The sequence below is a fragment of the Schistocerca gregaria genome, chromosome 9 (assembly GCF_023897955.1).
Source record: "Schistocerca gregaria isolate iqSchGreg1 chromosome 9, iqSchGreg1.2, whole genome shotgun sequence".
Lineage (NCBI taxonomy): Eukaryota > Metazoa > Arthropoda > Insecta > Orthoptera > Acrididae > Schistocerca > Schistocerca gregaria.
The window spans coordinates 142,026,121-142,041,004 of record NC_064928.1 but is presented as its reverse complement, the minus strand read 5'-3'; the positions used below and the strand labels follow the sequence as shown (position 1 = coordinate 142,041,004).

Sequence of the window (14,884 nt, the reverse complement as noted above, 5' to 3'; positions counted from 1 at the left end):
ACTGCAGCCATCAACACGTTCAGCTGTCCACGAACAGTGGCCAGCTCCTCCTGCATCCGTACACAGCAGTCACACATCCTATCCATCCTAAGAAGTCAACAATTTACTGCAGAGAGTAAATCAACTTTTAACTAGACTGCTAATTCACTAAAGTCAGCTGATAGCTGGCTAAACTGTGGTTACTAGACACTTCTTGTTGAAAACAATGAAAATAAGCACTACCTGTCTCTGGACTGTATTCAAAGCAAACGCTAGTGCTACTGGCACTACTGCTGACTAAAGGGACTCTCTCTGACTGTATTTAAAAAAACACAAAATCTATGGAACACTATTATTAGTACTCAAAAATTAAAGCTTCCTAAAAGCAAAAACACATGGAAGAAGAAGTGACAAGTAAGAAAAATACAGTTAATACATAAATTAATGTAGCTCGCTACACAGCAGATGTGAAGCAGACGACGACACTGGCTTTTGGCCAGAACCTTCTTCAATAGGGAAACAACATGTACATTCACACAAGCAAGCACATCTCAGCACACATGATCACTGTCTTAAGCCACTCTAGCTAGAATCTATCTCCAGAATGGGTGGAGATAGCAGTCGTCTGCTGAGGTGTGCTTGCTTGTGTGCATATGTGTGTTTTTTCCTTTCTGAAGAAGGCTTTGGCCAAATACTACAAAGTGTAACAGTCTTTCGACTGTGCCTGTCTGCAACTCAACAGTGATAAGCAAACTATCGTTTTCATAATATTTTTGATATTCCAACCTAGACCTCCCACTGTTTGATTTTGTTGTTGTTTGTAATTGTTAGTTCAAGCTGCCATGGTTGTCACTGTGCTGACATCGCTTATATGCCAGGAATAAAATCAGTCTCAGAACTTATTGGACAGATAGTGTAAGGTAAAGTTGGTCACAACACAACATTCTGGTTCAACACCATTGCTTCGCTACGCATGGTGCTATTGGATGTAGTACACTCTTGGCTTCCTCCAACCACTGAGTTGACATATCCAGCCACTTGCAGGTGGATCATAACTGTGGTACAAATGAACAGTTTTCATTTTGATACACACAGTGAGAATAGTAATGTTCAAGCTCAGCTACCAAATTGATCTGTTCACTACATTATGTATTTCAGGAGGCTGTTTACCATCACCAAGTGTACAAGAAAATGTAACATTTGGCAAGAGCTTCATGGAAGGTCATGAGTAAGGTGACTCATTTCTACCACTAGGTTATGTTGGATCATTTACACAAGTTTAAGTGGTCTCTGGAGGCTCACTCAGCTTGAATAATTAATAGTGTGTTTCCAGTGTTGTGCCAAGCTGTTGCTTGCATTTTATCCACAATATTTCAACAACTGATCCAGCCATCTCCTTTAAATTCTTCTAGATTTGCAGTTGTTCGTTACCCGAACTCAAGCTTAGCCTGGTTGGAGTCCAAGCAGCGAGTATCCATAACACCAAAACTTGTAGCGTTTGATGAAGATGTCTGGATATATAGTCAAAATATTGTGCATAAAATGGAAATAACAACTCAGCAAAACACCCAGAAGTACTCTATTACATGAGTATATTTTGAGCTGTACATGTCATCAGGCACAGAGAATGCATAAAATCTGGCTTTCTCATACATGGATTATGTTTTCTCCTTCTGTTTCAATGTAAGGTTCTAAAAATTGTCACTGTTGACCTATCTTGGTTATGAATTTACAGTAAATGTTTAATTATTCACCTCACCACACGTGATGATGGGGTCCAGCCTTCTGAAAAATTTAATGCAGTGAATAGGTTAATTCAGTGGCACAGATTGCACATCTCTTTTACCTCTTCTTATTTTCAGGCTGCCATGGTCATCACTGTTCCACTTTCTCAATACAGGCAGTATTAAATAGGAAACAGTTTCCTGATATTTTCTAAAATAATTTTTATATGGTCATAAACTGGCTTTTGCCTTTCATAGGCCAGTGTCACAGCACAGCAGAATGTTGCAACAACAGACAAAATGATATGCAGCTTACAACGATGTTATTCATACAGAAGATACATAAACAGATGACATACAGATTGTTTACAAAATTATTATATTTTTATTTAATACAGAAAGTAACAAAAAATGGAAAGCAATCTTTGTATTTAACAGCAGTTTAAAAATAAAAGTTCCTTTTTCCCATCTGTTCAATTAATATCTCACCATTTTGAGTATCTTTGGTGTTAGTATAAGTAATACCTGTCTAAGCAGCATGTCATTTTATCATTGTTGTGACATTCAGTTGTCACCTGATGATGGCTGCTAAACTGAAAGCTATTTTGTGACAAAATGAATAATATTTTGGAGAAAATCAGGAGAGTGTTTTCTATTTAATATTGTTGTCACATTCTGAAAAATCCTGACAGAAAATAAAGTTAATGTCTAATGAATAACTAAAAACAGGAACAACTTATTAGAAACCTTATCGTACCTCATTTCTTCCTCAGCTGCATCCAGGAGAGAAGTGACTTGCATAACTAACTCATTCATTAGACTTTCATACTCAAATTCAACCAGTCTACATCCCATGCTACAAATAGCATCTCTAAATATTTCATTCAAACCCAATGTACCATCTTTTTGCTCTTTCCACATTAAATATACCGACTTCCTCATTTCTGAGAGGTTGGTGCAACTGCAGGATTGTGTAAGTCTCGACTTTGCCCACGCATGCAGACCAATCTGCGGTCTGTGCTGTAGTTCTGTTTTCAGTGTGTTTAGTGTCTCCTCTGTTATGCAGGTAGCTTGTTTGCAAATTTCAGGCGGGGACACTTGCTGCCACATTTCTTCGCAAATCTGACGGCAAGGCCACGGCACAGTCTTATCTGTAGAAACATACCACACAAACAACATTTATACAACATTCATTAAAGTACAATATTTTTAAAATATTCTGCCTGACAAAAAATGTGAAGCACCCAGAAGGAGAGGAGGAAACAAATGGAAACTTCATGGTTTGGGAGGTTGTATGATGGCATTTCAGTGATTAAAAAAATTGTGTCCATAAAAAAAAACAAAAAAAACTGGCAGTATGGGCATACTTATCAGTATTGCATTGCACCAACTCTGGCCCAGATGCATGCACTGATTCAGTCAGAAAGGGTGTTACAAGGCTTTTGTACCTCTCCCGAGACAAGCTGTCCCACAACTATTCTAACTGTCCTCTATATCTCGAATAGCAACACTCGGACAAAGTTTACAGCTCAACTGGTCTACACACATTCTATCGACAAAAGTGTGGAGATCTTGCTGGGCACAGGAATACATCAATAAAATCCATACAGTTCAAAGAGACACATGCCCAGTGTGGACAAAAATTGTCTTGTTGAAAAATGGCACCATAGTACTGTTGCATGAGAGTGCAGGACATCTGTGACATATGAGAGGGTACCCAAAGAAACCGGAATAACATTGCCATGAGCGGAGCTCGTGTAGTACACATTTCTGCCGCTAGACATGTGTAGTGCATGTCATTGCCAGTTCAGAGCCACCTCTGTTGTCGACCTGGCTTATTCTGTTCATCTACAGTGACTGTTTCTGCTAGCACTGTTTTGTTCTTGTTTTCTTTTTGTTATGGTGGGTTTAAGTGAACTGCATGCAGCTGTGAAATTTTGTTTACTGGTCAGTAAAAGAGATGCTGAAACTGTTTTAGTGTTGAAAACAGCTAACCAACATGAAGCTATGGGAAAAACTCAAGGGTTCAAGTGGTTGCTCGATTTAAAAATGTTGACATGTTCATTGATGACATACCTCATTCTACATGTCCACCAGCTGCTCGTATCGACAAAAATATTGAAAAAATCAAGAACTTGAGCTCACAGACTGTCGACAGGCAATTGATCTAGTGTCAGAGATTAGTGGGTTATTTTGGAGCTTGGTTCTGCAAGTTTTAATGGAAGATTTGGGAACGAAAAGCATTGTTGCCAAGTTTCTTGCTTGGGTTCTGACAATCGGAGAGAACATCGAGTTTAAACACGTCATGTTTTGACAGAAAATCTGCATCAGTTACAGATGTTCTTTTTCCCCAAAGGTATGAAGAGTCTGAAGAGTCATGGTGCTATGGTTATGACCCAGAAACAAAGGAACAGTCAAAGCAATGGAAGACATCATCATCACCCCGTCCAGAAAAATGTCAGGTCAAATCAAACATCAAAACAATTCTGATTTGCTTTTCTGATGCCAAGGGCATAGTTTCTTCCGAGTTTGTTCCCCCAATCCAGATTGTCAATAAAACCTTTTGTTTGGAAGTTTAAAGAAGATTGCGCAACAGTCTTTGTCAAAAGAGACCCAATTTGTGGCAGACAGGAGACTGGTTCTTCCACTATGACAATGCACCTGCATGCACAGCCATCTCTGTTGGACAGTTTTTGACTAAAAAGGCACACTTTCACTGCCCCATGCACCTTACTTGCCTGACCTGGATCCGTGCAACTTTTTCTTATTTCCACTCATGAAAAGGGACACAAAAGGACACTTATTTAACAACATTGAAGAAGTCCAGAAAAAATGATGGAGGAGTTGTCAGCCATTTCTAAAGTTGTATTAGTTGTAATGGAGAGTATTTTGAAGAGGATAAGCTTGTTTTGTAAAGAGCTTGAAAATATATAGCTTTTAAAAACTTATTTTATTCATTTATTTTTTCTTTTTTTTTTGGGTGGGGGGTGGGGCATTGGGGGTGGGGGGTGGGGGGGGGGGGGGGTGGAGGTTCACTCTCACAGCTGTCCTCTTACCTCAGTCACCACCCACCAAGATCTGAGCCATCCCAATGGCTCACAATACCATGACGCCAGTATGACATTGCTGTGCCTCTTCAAAACATTGGAAGAACGAGTCCTCCCAATACGTCACCATCATAGTCACTGATGATCATCGTCTGGGGTAGTGCAGAACTGTGATTCATTGCTGAGCACAATGTGACTGCATTCATCAGTATTCCAAGCTTCCCAGTTATAGCACCACTCCAAATGGAGCCATTTATGTTGTGTTGTTGACAGCAGTCTACACATGGGATAGTAACTCCCTAGTCCACCTGCTGCTAGTCTCTGACCAACAGTCTGCAATGATGCAGAGTGTTGCAGGGCTCCATTACTTGTTCTCAGATGGCAAGTGTTCAGTGCACGATATGGCGATCCTCTGTCGTGGTGGCCAGACATGGTTGACAGAAAGCTCGATAACAAGTATGGGTACCTTAATGTTCATGTGCACCCCAACGATGGGCCACTGTTAAATCCGTGTGCACTGTGACTCTTCATATTGCATGATTCAACACGCAGGCCAATTGGGAATCTACAGTGGTGCCCCTTTCAAACTCTGTCAGCTGCTGAGAATGCTTTTTCACATGAGAATGCAGCATCTCTGTGACCTTCACAGTTATCATGGAACATCTGACACTGTTCATCCCCTTATATATCCTACCAGGCCTTCTAATAACAGTAAACATGAACACAATTAATGCACTCTGATGCCCATTCCACCTGTTGCAGAAAATTGCAATTCTATCATTTAGTTTAAGAACTGCATTATGTAATACACAGATGTATCAATATTTGTTATTAGAAATCAAACAATGGAAAATGCAGGATGGAATGTAACAATATAAAGAAAAGGACAGTTGCTTCTCACCATATAGTGGAGATGCGCAGTTGCAGAAAGGCACAACAAGATGACTGTCTGAAAGTCACCTTTCAGCCAACAAGGCCTCTGTCAAAAGTAGACAACATTTGCACATGCACACACTCATGTGAATGCAACTTACGTACACATGATCACAGCTAGAGCCAGCTCTGACAGACAGAGACTGTGGTCATATGCCTGGAGTTGCATTTGCATGAGTGTGTGCATGTGTGTATGTTGTCTACTTTTGACAAAGAACTTATTGGCGAAAAGCTAACTTTCAGACAGTCTTTTTGTTGTGCCTTTCAGCAACTCAGCATCTCCATTCTATTGTGAGTAACAACAATAATTTTCATTATATATTTCATATATCTAAAAACAAAGATGCTGTAACGTACCAAACGAAAGTGTTGGTATGTTGCTTCATCAGGAAATAGGGAAGGAGAGGGAAAGACGAAAGGATGTGGGTTTTAAGGGAGAGGGTAAGGAGTTATTCCAATCCTGGGAGTGGACTGGAGAGATTTGAGAAGATTACCCATCTCTGGTTGCCACCCCTCCTTCCAAAATGACCTCCACCTGTTCAGATTCCGCCAGTACTTAGCCCTCACCAACATAGTCTTGAAAAACCATATCAACCAAGCCCAATCCTCCTTGCAGTACTTTCTCTCCATTCACAAAATTCTCCTACTGTGTAATCCCAAATTCCTGAAACTCATAACACACACCAAAATTCTTGCCCCGCAGGAACTTGAGCAACACGCGCAACGCCACCTGAAAAAGCTCTCCATCCTGCTCACTTCCTATTCCCACCTCGGAGTACCACTGTCCACCACTTCTACAAAAACCTCCAAACCTCCCCCATTTCCCCTCATAGCTGACAAACTCTGTCTCACAGATCTACTACACTTACCCCACCCTCCAAGACTCCCTCCCACCACCACACAGAACCCAGAACCTAAACAGACCCACAACACAATTATGAACCTTTTCTCCAGAAGCTTTAGTCCCCACTCCCAAATTCAACCATGCAGTACTAGTTAAAGACCTTCTCTCCTTCTCCCAGTCCCTACAGTGGAAACACTTTTCCGCCACCAACCCGGCCAATCACACTCAACCAAAGACCAATATTGAACCTTGCCTAACTCAGTTCCCTCCTCCATCCAACACATATCCACCCCCACTGCCTCCAAACCACCCCCTGCTAACTTTCCAGAATTTCTTAACCTCGAACATTGCCTCACCATCATTCCCCAAATCCCTCAACATTGAAACTAAACTTCCATCCAGAGAAAGAACTGCAGTCCACCATCTAAAAACTGATTCCGACCTTATAATCCTACCTGCAGACAAAGCCTCCACCACCGTTGTTTTGAACCACAAGGATTACGTGACAAACGGACTCCATCAGCTGTCAGATACTTCCACCTACAAACCATGCCACAGTGACCCCATTCCACTAATCCAGCAAGATCTCCAGTCACTTACTCAAATCCTTAGGCCCATCCCAGAACCTCTCCCCATAGTCCATCTTTCTACTTACTCCTACCACTCCCCGTACTCTCACCTTCTACACGCTTCCTAAAGTCCATAAACCCAACCACCCAGGATGCCCCATTGTAGCCCTTTACTGTGCCCCCTCTCTGCTCTCATAGACAAACACCTTCAACCTATTACTTGGAGCGTATCCTTCTATATAGAAGATACCAACCATTTCCTTGACCGACTCTCCACAGTTCCTGTCGCTTTACCACACGGTGCCCTGCTCATCACTATTGATGCCACTTCCCTGTACATTAACATTCCTAATGCCTATGGCCTTACTGCTATCGAATACTACCTTTCCAGATGCCCTGTGGATTCCAAACCAACCTCCTTCCTAGTCTCCATGACCAACTATACCCTCATCCACAATTACTTCTCCTTTGAAGGCATTACCCACAAACAAATCCACAGTACAGCTAAGGGCACCCGTATGGCACCATCCTATGCTAACCTCTTCATAGGCCATCTAGATGAATCCTTCATAAAAACCCAGAATCCTAAACACCTCACCTGGTTCAGATTCATTGGTGACATCTTTGTTATCTGGATTGAAGGTGAGGACACCTTATTCACATTCCTCCAGAACCTCAACAACTTCTCCCCCATTTGCTTCACCTGGTCCTGCTCAACCCAACAAGCCACATTCCCAGATGTTGAGCTCCAACTCAAAGATGGTTACATCAGTACCTCTGCAATATCAAACCTACTAACCACCAGCAATACCTCCACTTCGACAATTGCCACCCAGTTCCTATCAAGAAGTCCCTTCCATACAGCCTAGCCACCCGTGGTCATTGCATCTGCAGAGACAAGCAGTCCCTCTCAAAATATACTGAGGGTCTCACTGAAGCCTACACTGGCCGTAATTATCCTTGTACAAAAACAAATCTCCCGTCCATTATCCTTCCATTCTCCCACCACCTCCCAAAGTCCTACAGTCTGGCCACAGAGGAGCATTCCCCTCATAACTCAGTACCATCCAGGACTGGAGCAACTGAATTACATTCTCCGCCAGGGTTTCAATTACCTCTCATTGTGCCCCGAAATGAGAAATGTCGTGCCCACTACCCTTCCCACCCCTCCTACTGTGATATCATTCTGTCCACCAAACCTACACAATATACTCGTCCATCCTTACACAACCACTGCTCCTAATCCCTTACCTCATGGCTCATAGACCTAGATGCAAGACCTGTCCCATACATCCTCCTACCACCACCTACTTGAGTCTGGTCACTAACATCACTTACTCCATCAAAGGCAGGGCACATGTGAAGCCAATCATGTGATTTACAAGGTAAGCTGCAACCACTGTGCTGCATTCTATGTAGGCATGACAACCAACAAGCTGTTTGTCCACATGAACGACCACCGACAAACTGTGGCCAAAATACAAGTGTACCACTCTGTTGCTGAACACACTGCCAAACATGATATCGCTCATCTCAATGACTGCTTCACAGCCTGTGCCATGTGAATCCATCCCACAAATACCAGCTTTACTGAATTGCGTGGGTGGGAACTTTCCCTGCATCCTACATTCCTGTAACCCTCCTGGCCTCAACCTTAGTTAGTCACTGGCCTCACTCATCCAGCCCCTTTCCTGTTCCCATTCCAGCATTACACAGCCGTCATTTCACCATCACACCCAGTCTTTTAATTTCTTTTCTTTCTATTTCTCTCCTTTCCACTACTTACCCCCTCCACACCTTCTCTCTTGCCCTCCATCTGAACTGCAACACTTCACTGTCTGCCACTCCCACCATACTATCCCTCCCCCTCCATGCCCCAGCCTCCTCCTTCCCCAACCAAGTTGCCACTCCGCTCATGCACTGGTGCTGCTGTTCACAGTATGGTTTCAGTTCTCTGAGACTGCAGATGTATGTGCAAGTTGGGTTTGCGTGAGTGTGTGTGCATGCGTGTGTGCATGTGTGTCTGCTGCTGACAAAGGCCTTAATGGCCGAAAGCTATAACTGTGTGAATCTTTTTGTTGCTCCTATCACGACTCAGCATCTCTGCTATATGGTGAGTATCAACTTTCCTTCCATGGTATTGTTACATTCCGTCCTGGATTTTCCATTGTTTAATCAAAGTACATAGCTGTTACATGAAAAGACACTAAATGCATCACATCTCCTATTAACATTAAAAAGTACATATAAAAATGTCTCAGCTATGCCTATGCATACTTGGAATAACAATTATAATATATAATTGTTCCATCATTGTTTTTCGAATTATGGAAATGCATAGCTGAAATTTTTATCAAATACTTGCTAACATTAATATAAGACATGGTGCATTTAATGTCCTTTCATGTAACAGCTACATACCTTAATGTTTCACACTTTATTATATGTATTTTTGTTCGTATTTGGTACTATGGACCTAATGATGGACAGATCCTAACCAGAATCAATTGTCTCTAATAAAATTAACTGATACAGCTTTGTATCAGTAAAGTTGTAAAATACCATCTCCATAAAATATTTGTGATCATTTACATAACATTCAATGGAGTGTACATGTATGATGTTACACTGACATCCAATCTGGGTGCTTTACTTTTTTTGTCAGGAAGTGTTTTATAGCCTTACACTCATACACAAACTCACTAGATTATGTATATTGTACCAAAAATGTTTGGTATAATTAAAATCATATAACAGCAAATAGCTAAGTATAGCTGATGCTAGTAAAATGAAGGATTATGTCCAAGTACAGATTTACAGGTAAATGACACAACAAAAGATTCTGAACTGTCTGATACCAACATACTATGAACTGTAAGTTATTCAGGTTTACATATTACTGTACATTGCTTTCCGCACCTTCCTTGGAGAGTAGATGCTCATTTCTGTTTTTGTATGCAACTATCATGCACATCATTTTAAAATGTGGACATTAGTAATTAAATTTGATATGAAATTATGAAGCAAATAAAAGACATACTAAAAATGTGTAGATCACTGTTTGAAAACATAATTTTCTATATGTACGTACATCAAGTAAGCTGTAATTAAAGTTAAGGGAGGAGAAATAAAAACTTTGGGGTTCGCCGATCACACCGTAATTCTGTCATCTACAGCATGGGCACTGGAGGAGCAGTTGATTGACACTGATTCATTCATTCATTCATCCACTGTGTTCTGCAAATCTCATCAAGGAGAAGAAGCTATTAGGATATGGAATGAGTCGAGGTATACAGTAACACAAGAGAAAGGTCTCACAGAAACTTAAGCTGTATACTGTATCTATACAAATAAAAATGTAAATGTTCGTTTGTTCAAAATCTTAAATCTCTGAAAGTTCTTCACCAATTGTTTTGAAATTTTGATAGAATATTGCATTTGAATATGCACTTGTTTTTATATACCTATTGAAGTGCCATCTTATAAAAACTCTCTAAAATTATTTGAACAATTTATTTCAAATTTTTACTCAATACTCTAATGAACAGCCAAATAGACATATGATATATTGGGGAAATTTTGTCACCAAAAATCTCAAAAAGTTCTTGACCAGTTTACAAAAGTACTTGGCCCATTTACTTCAACTTTTTACATGTTACTTTAATAAGCCTTCAGATGAACATAAGCTACATATTTTTAAATATATATAACATATAACAGGGAAGTGTTAGCAAAAATCTTGGAAGTTCTTGATCAATTTACTTATAATTTTTACAAGACACTGTAATAAACATTCATAAGGACACAGCCTACATATTTTTTAAACAACAATGTACAGGTTTCCTGTTGAAACTGACTGAAATAAAGAAAATTCTGTGATTTCTCTGCTGTGAAAATGTGTAGATTAATTTTCTTTCTTGCAATCAGTTTTAACTACAGCAGTAGGGCATTTAAACTGTTAGAAGAATTGGTTCTCACAGGCATATTTTTTCTCATCATATATATTTTTAAGGAAAAATTGTATACGATACACTGTTCTGTCATGTTTCCTTCCTCACAGTCAATTATCACAGAAAACATGCAAGTTGTATTTCTGGCTTATCAGCTTATGATTTTGCAATAACAAAACACATGGTACAAGATCAGAGAGAGGGGGGAGTAGATGGAAAGAGAAAGGGAAAGAGAAACAGAAGGAAGATACAGATAGAGAAAGGGGGAGGAGGAGATGGAGAGAGAGGGAGGAAGAGGAGATGATGAGAGAGGGAGGAGGAGATGGTCAGAGAGAGGGAGGAGGATGAGGAAATGGACAAAGATGGATAGATAGGGGTGATGGGGAGATGGACAGAGATAAGGGGGATAAGGAGATTGGGGCATTTATTCAATTCCAATACATATTTGGTAAGAGTGAAGCATTTCTGAGTTCACTAATTAACAATAAACTATCAATGTATTGCTTCATGCTATTCATGTTTATGCTGCTTAACTTTAATCTAGTAAATTAGTAAAAAAGCTGTTAATTGGAAAAAAGTTGCTGTCTCTCTATTTATAGCTGTTGTTTACCTGCTATTACAAGCTTAATATTTACTAGATTACAACGAATTTTTCAATTAAAATATTTTTATATGTCTGTAAATACTGTGTCCCGTTTGCAGCACATTATTACTTTTCATGCAGTTTTATGGTGAGCAGTGTTGCTTACCATGTAGCTAACACAACTATTCAGCCTCTGACTGTAAATATTCAGACAGATTTTAGAAACAGTGGTTCATGAGGTATGCTTTTGATTGTCTTTGAAATGATAGGGGTTCTGAATTTCTGGTTTTATGTTAGATGGGAGCTTACTGTCTATCTTTCCACCAGACTTCATAATGCTATTTTGAACCCTAGACAAGGAGGCAAGGCTTACATGAAAATTATTTTTGTGTCTCATATTGTAACAGTGTACATGACAGTTCAGATGCATCTCTCTCTCTCTCTTGTTCTCTCTCTTTTTTTTTCTTTTTACATCAGCTACACAAATCATTAAGGAGTAAATGTATTGGAAAATAAGGGTACGTATTCCAAGATCCTTCTAGGTTTCTGCTAGATGTACAGTTATCTACTTTCCACAGTATCCTTGCACCTCATTTCTGCTGAATGAGCACTTTATTCACTTTAGATGAACTGCTACAGAATATGTGACGTATGACCAAAAAGCAATGGGAATTCTTGTTTTTCTTACAGAATCTTAATTTATTCATCAATGTCAGCTTTGTCCCCTTCAAGGTAATCCCCCTCAGATTTAATACAGTTGTGAAAGCACTTTCCCCAATCTTGGAAGTACTTCTGGAACTCACTTTCCATTATGGCATTCAACTCCTTCAGCAATACCATTTTTATCTCATCAGTGGTGGCAAAATGAATCTCTTTCATGATTCTTTTCTCGTCAGGAGTAGGAAAAAGTCACTGGGGGCCATGTACAGTTAATATGATGGCTGAAACAACATGGTAGTTTTGTTGTTTGACAAAAAAATCATGAACAAACATTGAGGTGTGAGCTGAAGCATTATTGAGATGCAATTTCCATGAGAAGTTTTGCAACAGTTCTGTACACTTTCTTTGGATTGCTTCACACAAAGGCACTTTACTTCCAGGTAGCATTTCTTATTGACCATACAACCTTAAGGCAGGAACTTATGATGCACTATCCCATTGGAATTGAAAAAAACAGTGAGAAGAACCTTCACATGTGATTGTACTTGTCGAATTTTTTTCGGTCTTTGCTCTTCAGGCAATTTCCATTGCTGCGATTAGGCCTCAGTTTTGATGTCATACTCCTATACTCATGTTTTGTCACCTTTTATAACCTTCTTTAGAAGATCTGTATTGTTGTTGAGTTCATTCAGCAACTTCTGAGTAATGTCTAAGCAATGTCATTTTTCGTCAAAATTGAACAATTTCAGAACAAACTTTGCAGCTACACATTTCATGCCTAAAAAATCCAAAAAGATTGCTAGGCATGACCCAAAGAGATTTAGTGATTTGGTGATCTTGCAGGACAATTTTCTTTACTTCTCCCACACAGTCATAAGTAATCATTATGCTGGGGTGTCCGGGGTGTTCATTATCTTCAACATCTTCTCGACCCTCTTTGAAATGTTTAGATCACATGTAAACTTTTGTCTTACTCATAGTAGATTCACTAAAAGCTGCAGTCAAGATTTCAAATGTGGTTCTGAATTTTATTCCCTTTTTCAAGCAAAATTTAATGCAAGTATTTTGATCTATCTTTTTCAAAAGTAACAATTCACAGATCACTAAAAACTATGTATAACCTTTTCAACTGCCAACAAGAAAGTAAAAATTCAAAACAGCTGAAAATGCAAACATTCATCATGAGCCTGTGTACCAACAAGAAATTTTTTTTAAATTGTCTGTATAAAGCATGAAAAATTAAAAAAATCCCATTACTTTTTGATCAAACCATGTAATTCTGTAACACAATAAGGAATGAAAATATGTCTTTAGATCAACACAATGGAAGATAGTTCTAAAGCCATAATGCACTGAATGGAGCTTCTCAATTAGTTTATTTGCTGACTCCAATTTAACTTGTTATCCAGCTGGACCCCTAGGAATTTTTATTTAGTTGAAACACAGCAGTACAGAATACATCCCCTTGTAATAATTCCACACCCAAAATAAATATTTTTTTCTTTTCCATTCTCATTTATATAAATAATACAAATACTACACATACAGAAAATCTACAGTTCCTTATCCAAACTGTGTTTCTCCAAAGTCTATTATTCGATTTATAGTTTAAGAGCTGCTAATAATAACAGTATGGATACTTAATGCAGAAGTATTTTAGTCAAAGAACTATTAAAAATTTATTATTCACTAAAACCCTGGGCACTTTAAAATTTGACCCTTTTAATATCTGTTTGTTTTAGCATTGACATTCCTTTTTTTGAAAGCTCTTACTCTCTTTTTTCTCCCATGCATCCTACCTTTTCTGAACTCCATGTATTTAAAATATTATCTTTATTCAGACGGTGATTCTTTCAAAATTCCAGTGTTATTGCCTTCTAGTCCTCCTTTTTTTATGCCAAAGGTGTATAAATTCCCTAGAGTAGCATGATAGTTTATGAAATATTTCAAAGAGGATATCTGTCTCTAGAAAAAATATTGGTGGGCTTTTAAAAAGGCACTGCACACTCAAACTGCCACCTGAAGAAACAGAACCTTTGTTTGTGCCAATTTAAGGGCATAATGCTAACTATTAATCGAAAAACTGTCTGTATCCAATGTGTATCTATATTCCATAGTTTTTCTGTTTTCCAAGTTCCTAACCAAAATGTAATAATTGTTTGCTGGACTGTGACTCAAACTTGGTCCTTGTCTTTCACAGACTAATGCTCTACCAACTATGATTCACAACCCAGCCTCACAGCTTTACTTCTGCTATTACCTCATCTTCTACCTTCTAATATTAACAGAAATTTTCCTGCATACCTAGTGGGACTAGCACTCCTGGAAGAAAGGATCGTCCAGAGACATGGATTAGGCACAGCCTGTGGGATTTTTTCCAGAATGAATTTTCACTCTGCAGTGGAGTGTGTGCTGATCTGAAACTTCCTGAGAGATTAAAACTGTGTCCCAGATTGGGACTTGAACCTGATGCCTTTGCCTCTTGTGGGCAAGTGCAGTACCAACAGAGCTATCCAAGCATAAACTGGCAGAAGCAAAGCTGTGAGGGCAGGTCGAGAGTCATGTTTGGATAACTCTGGATGCCCAAGAAAGACA

The 14,884-nt window shown here is 39.3% G+C and overlaps 1 protein-coding gene across 2 annotated transcripts in view; it reads right to left on the bottom strand.

The window, feature by feature from the left end:
* The window catches only part of LOC126291710 (uncharacterized), a 327,921-nt gene that overhangs the window by 63,943 nt on the left and 249,094 nt on the right, over positions 1-14,884 (bottom strand). For both annotated transcript variants that reach the window (XM_049985366.1, XM_049985367.1), the window contains exon 21: positions 2,461-2,854. In XM_049985366.1, the coding sequence (XP_049841323.1) occupies positions 2,461-2,854 (394 nt within the window). The remainder of the gene's footprint in view (positions 1-2,460; positions 2,855-14,884) is intronic.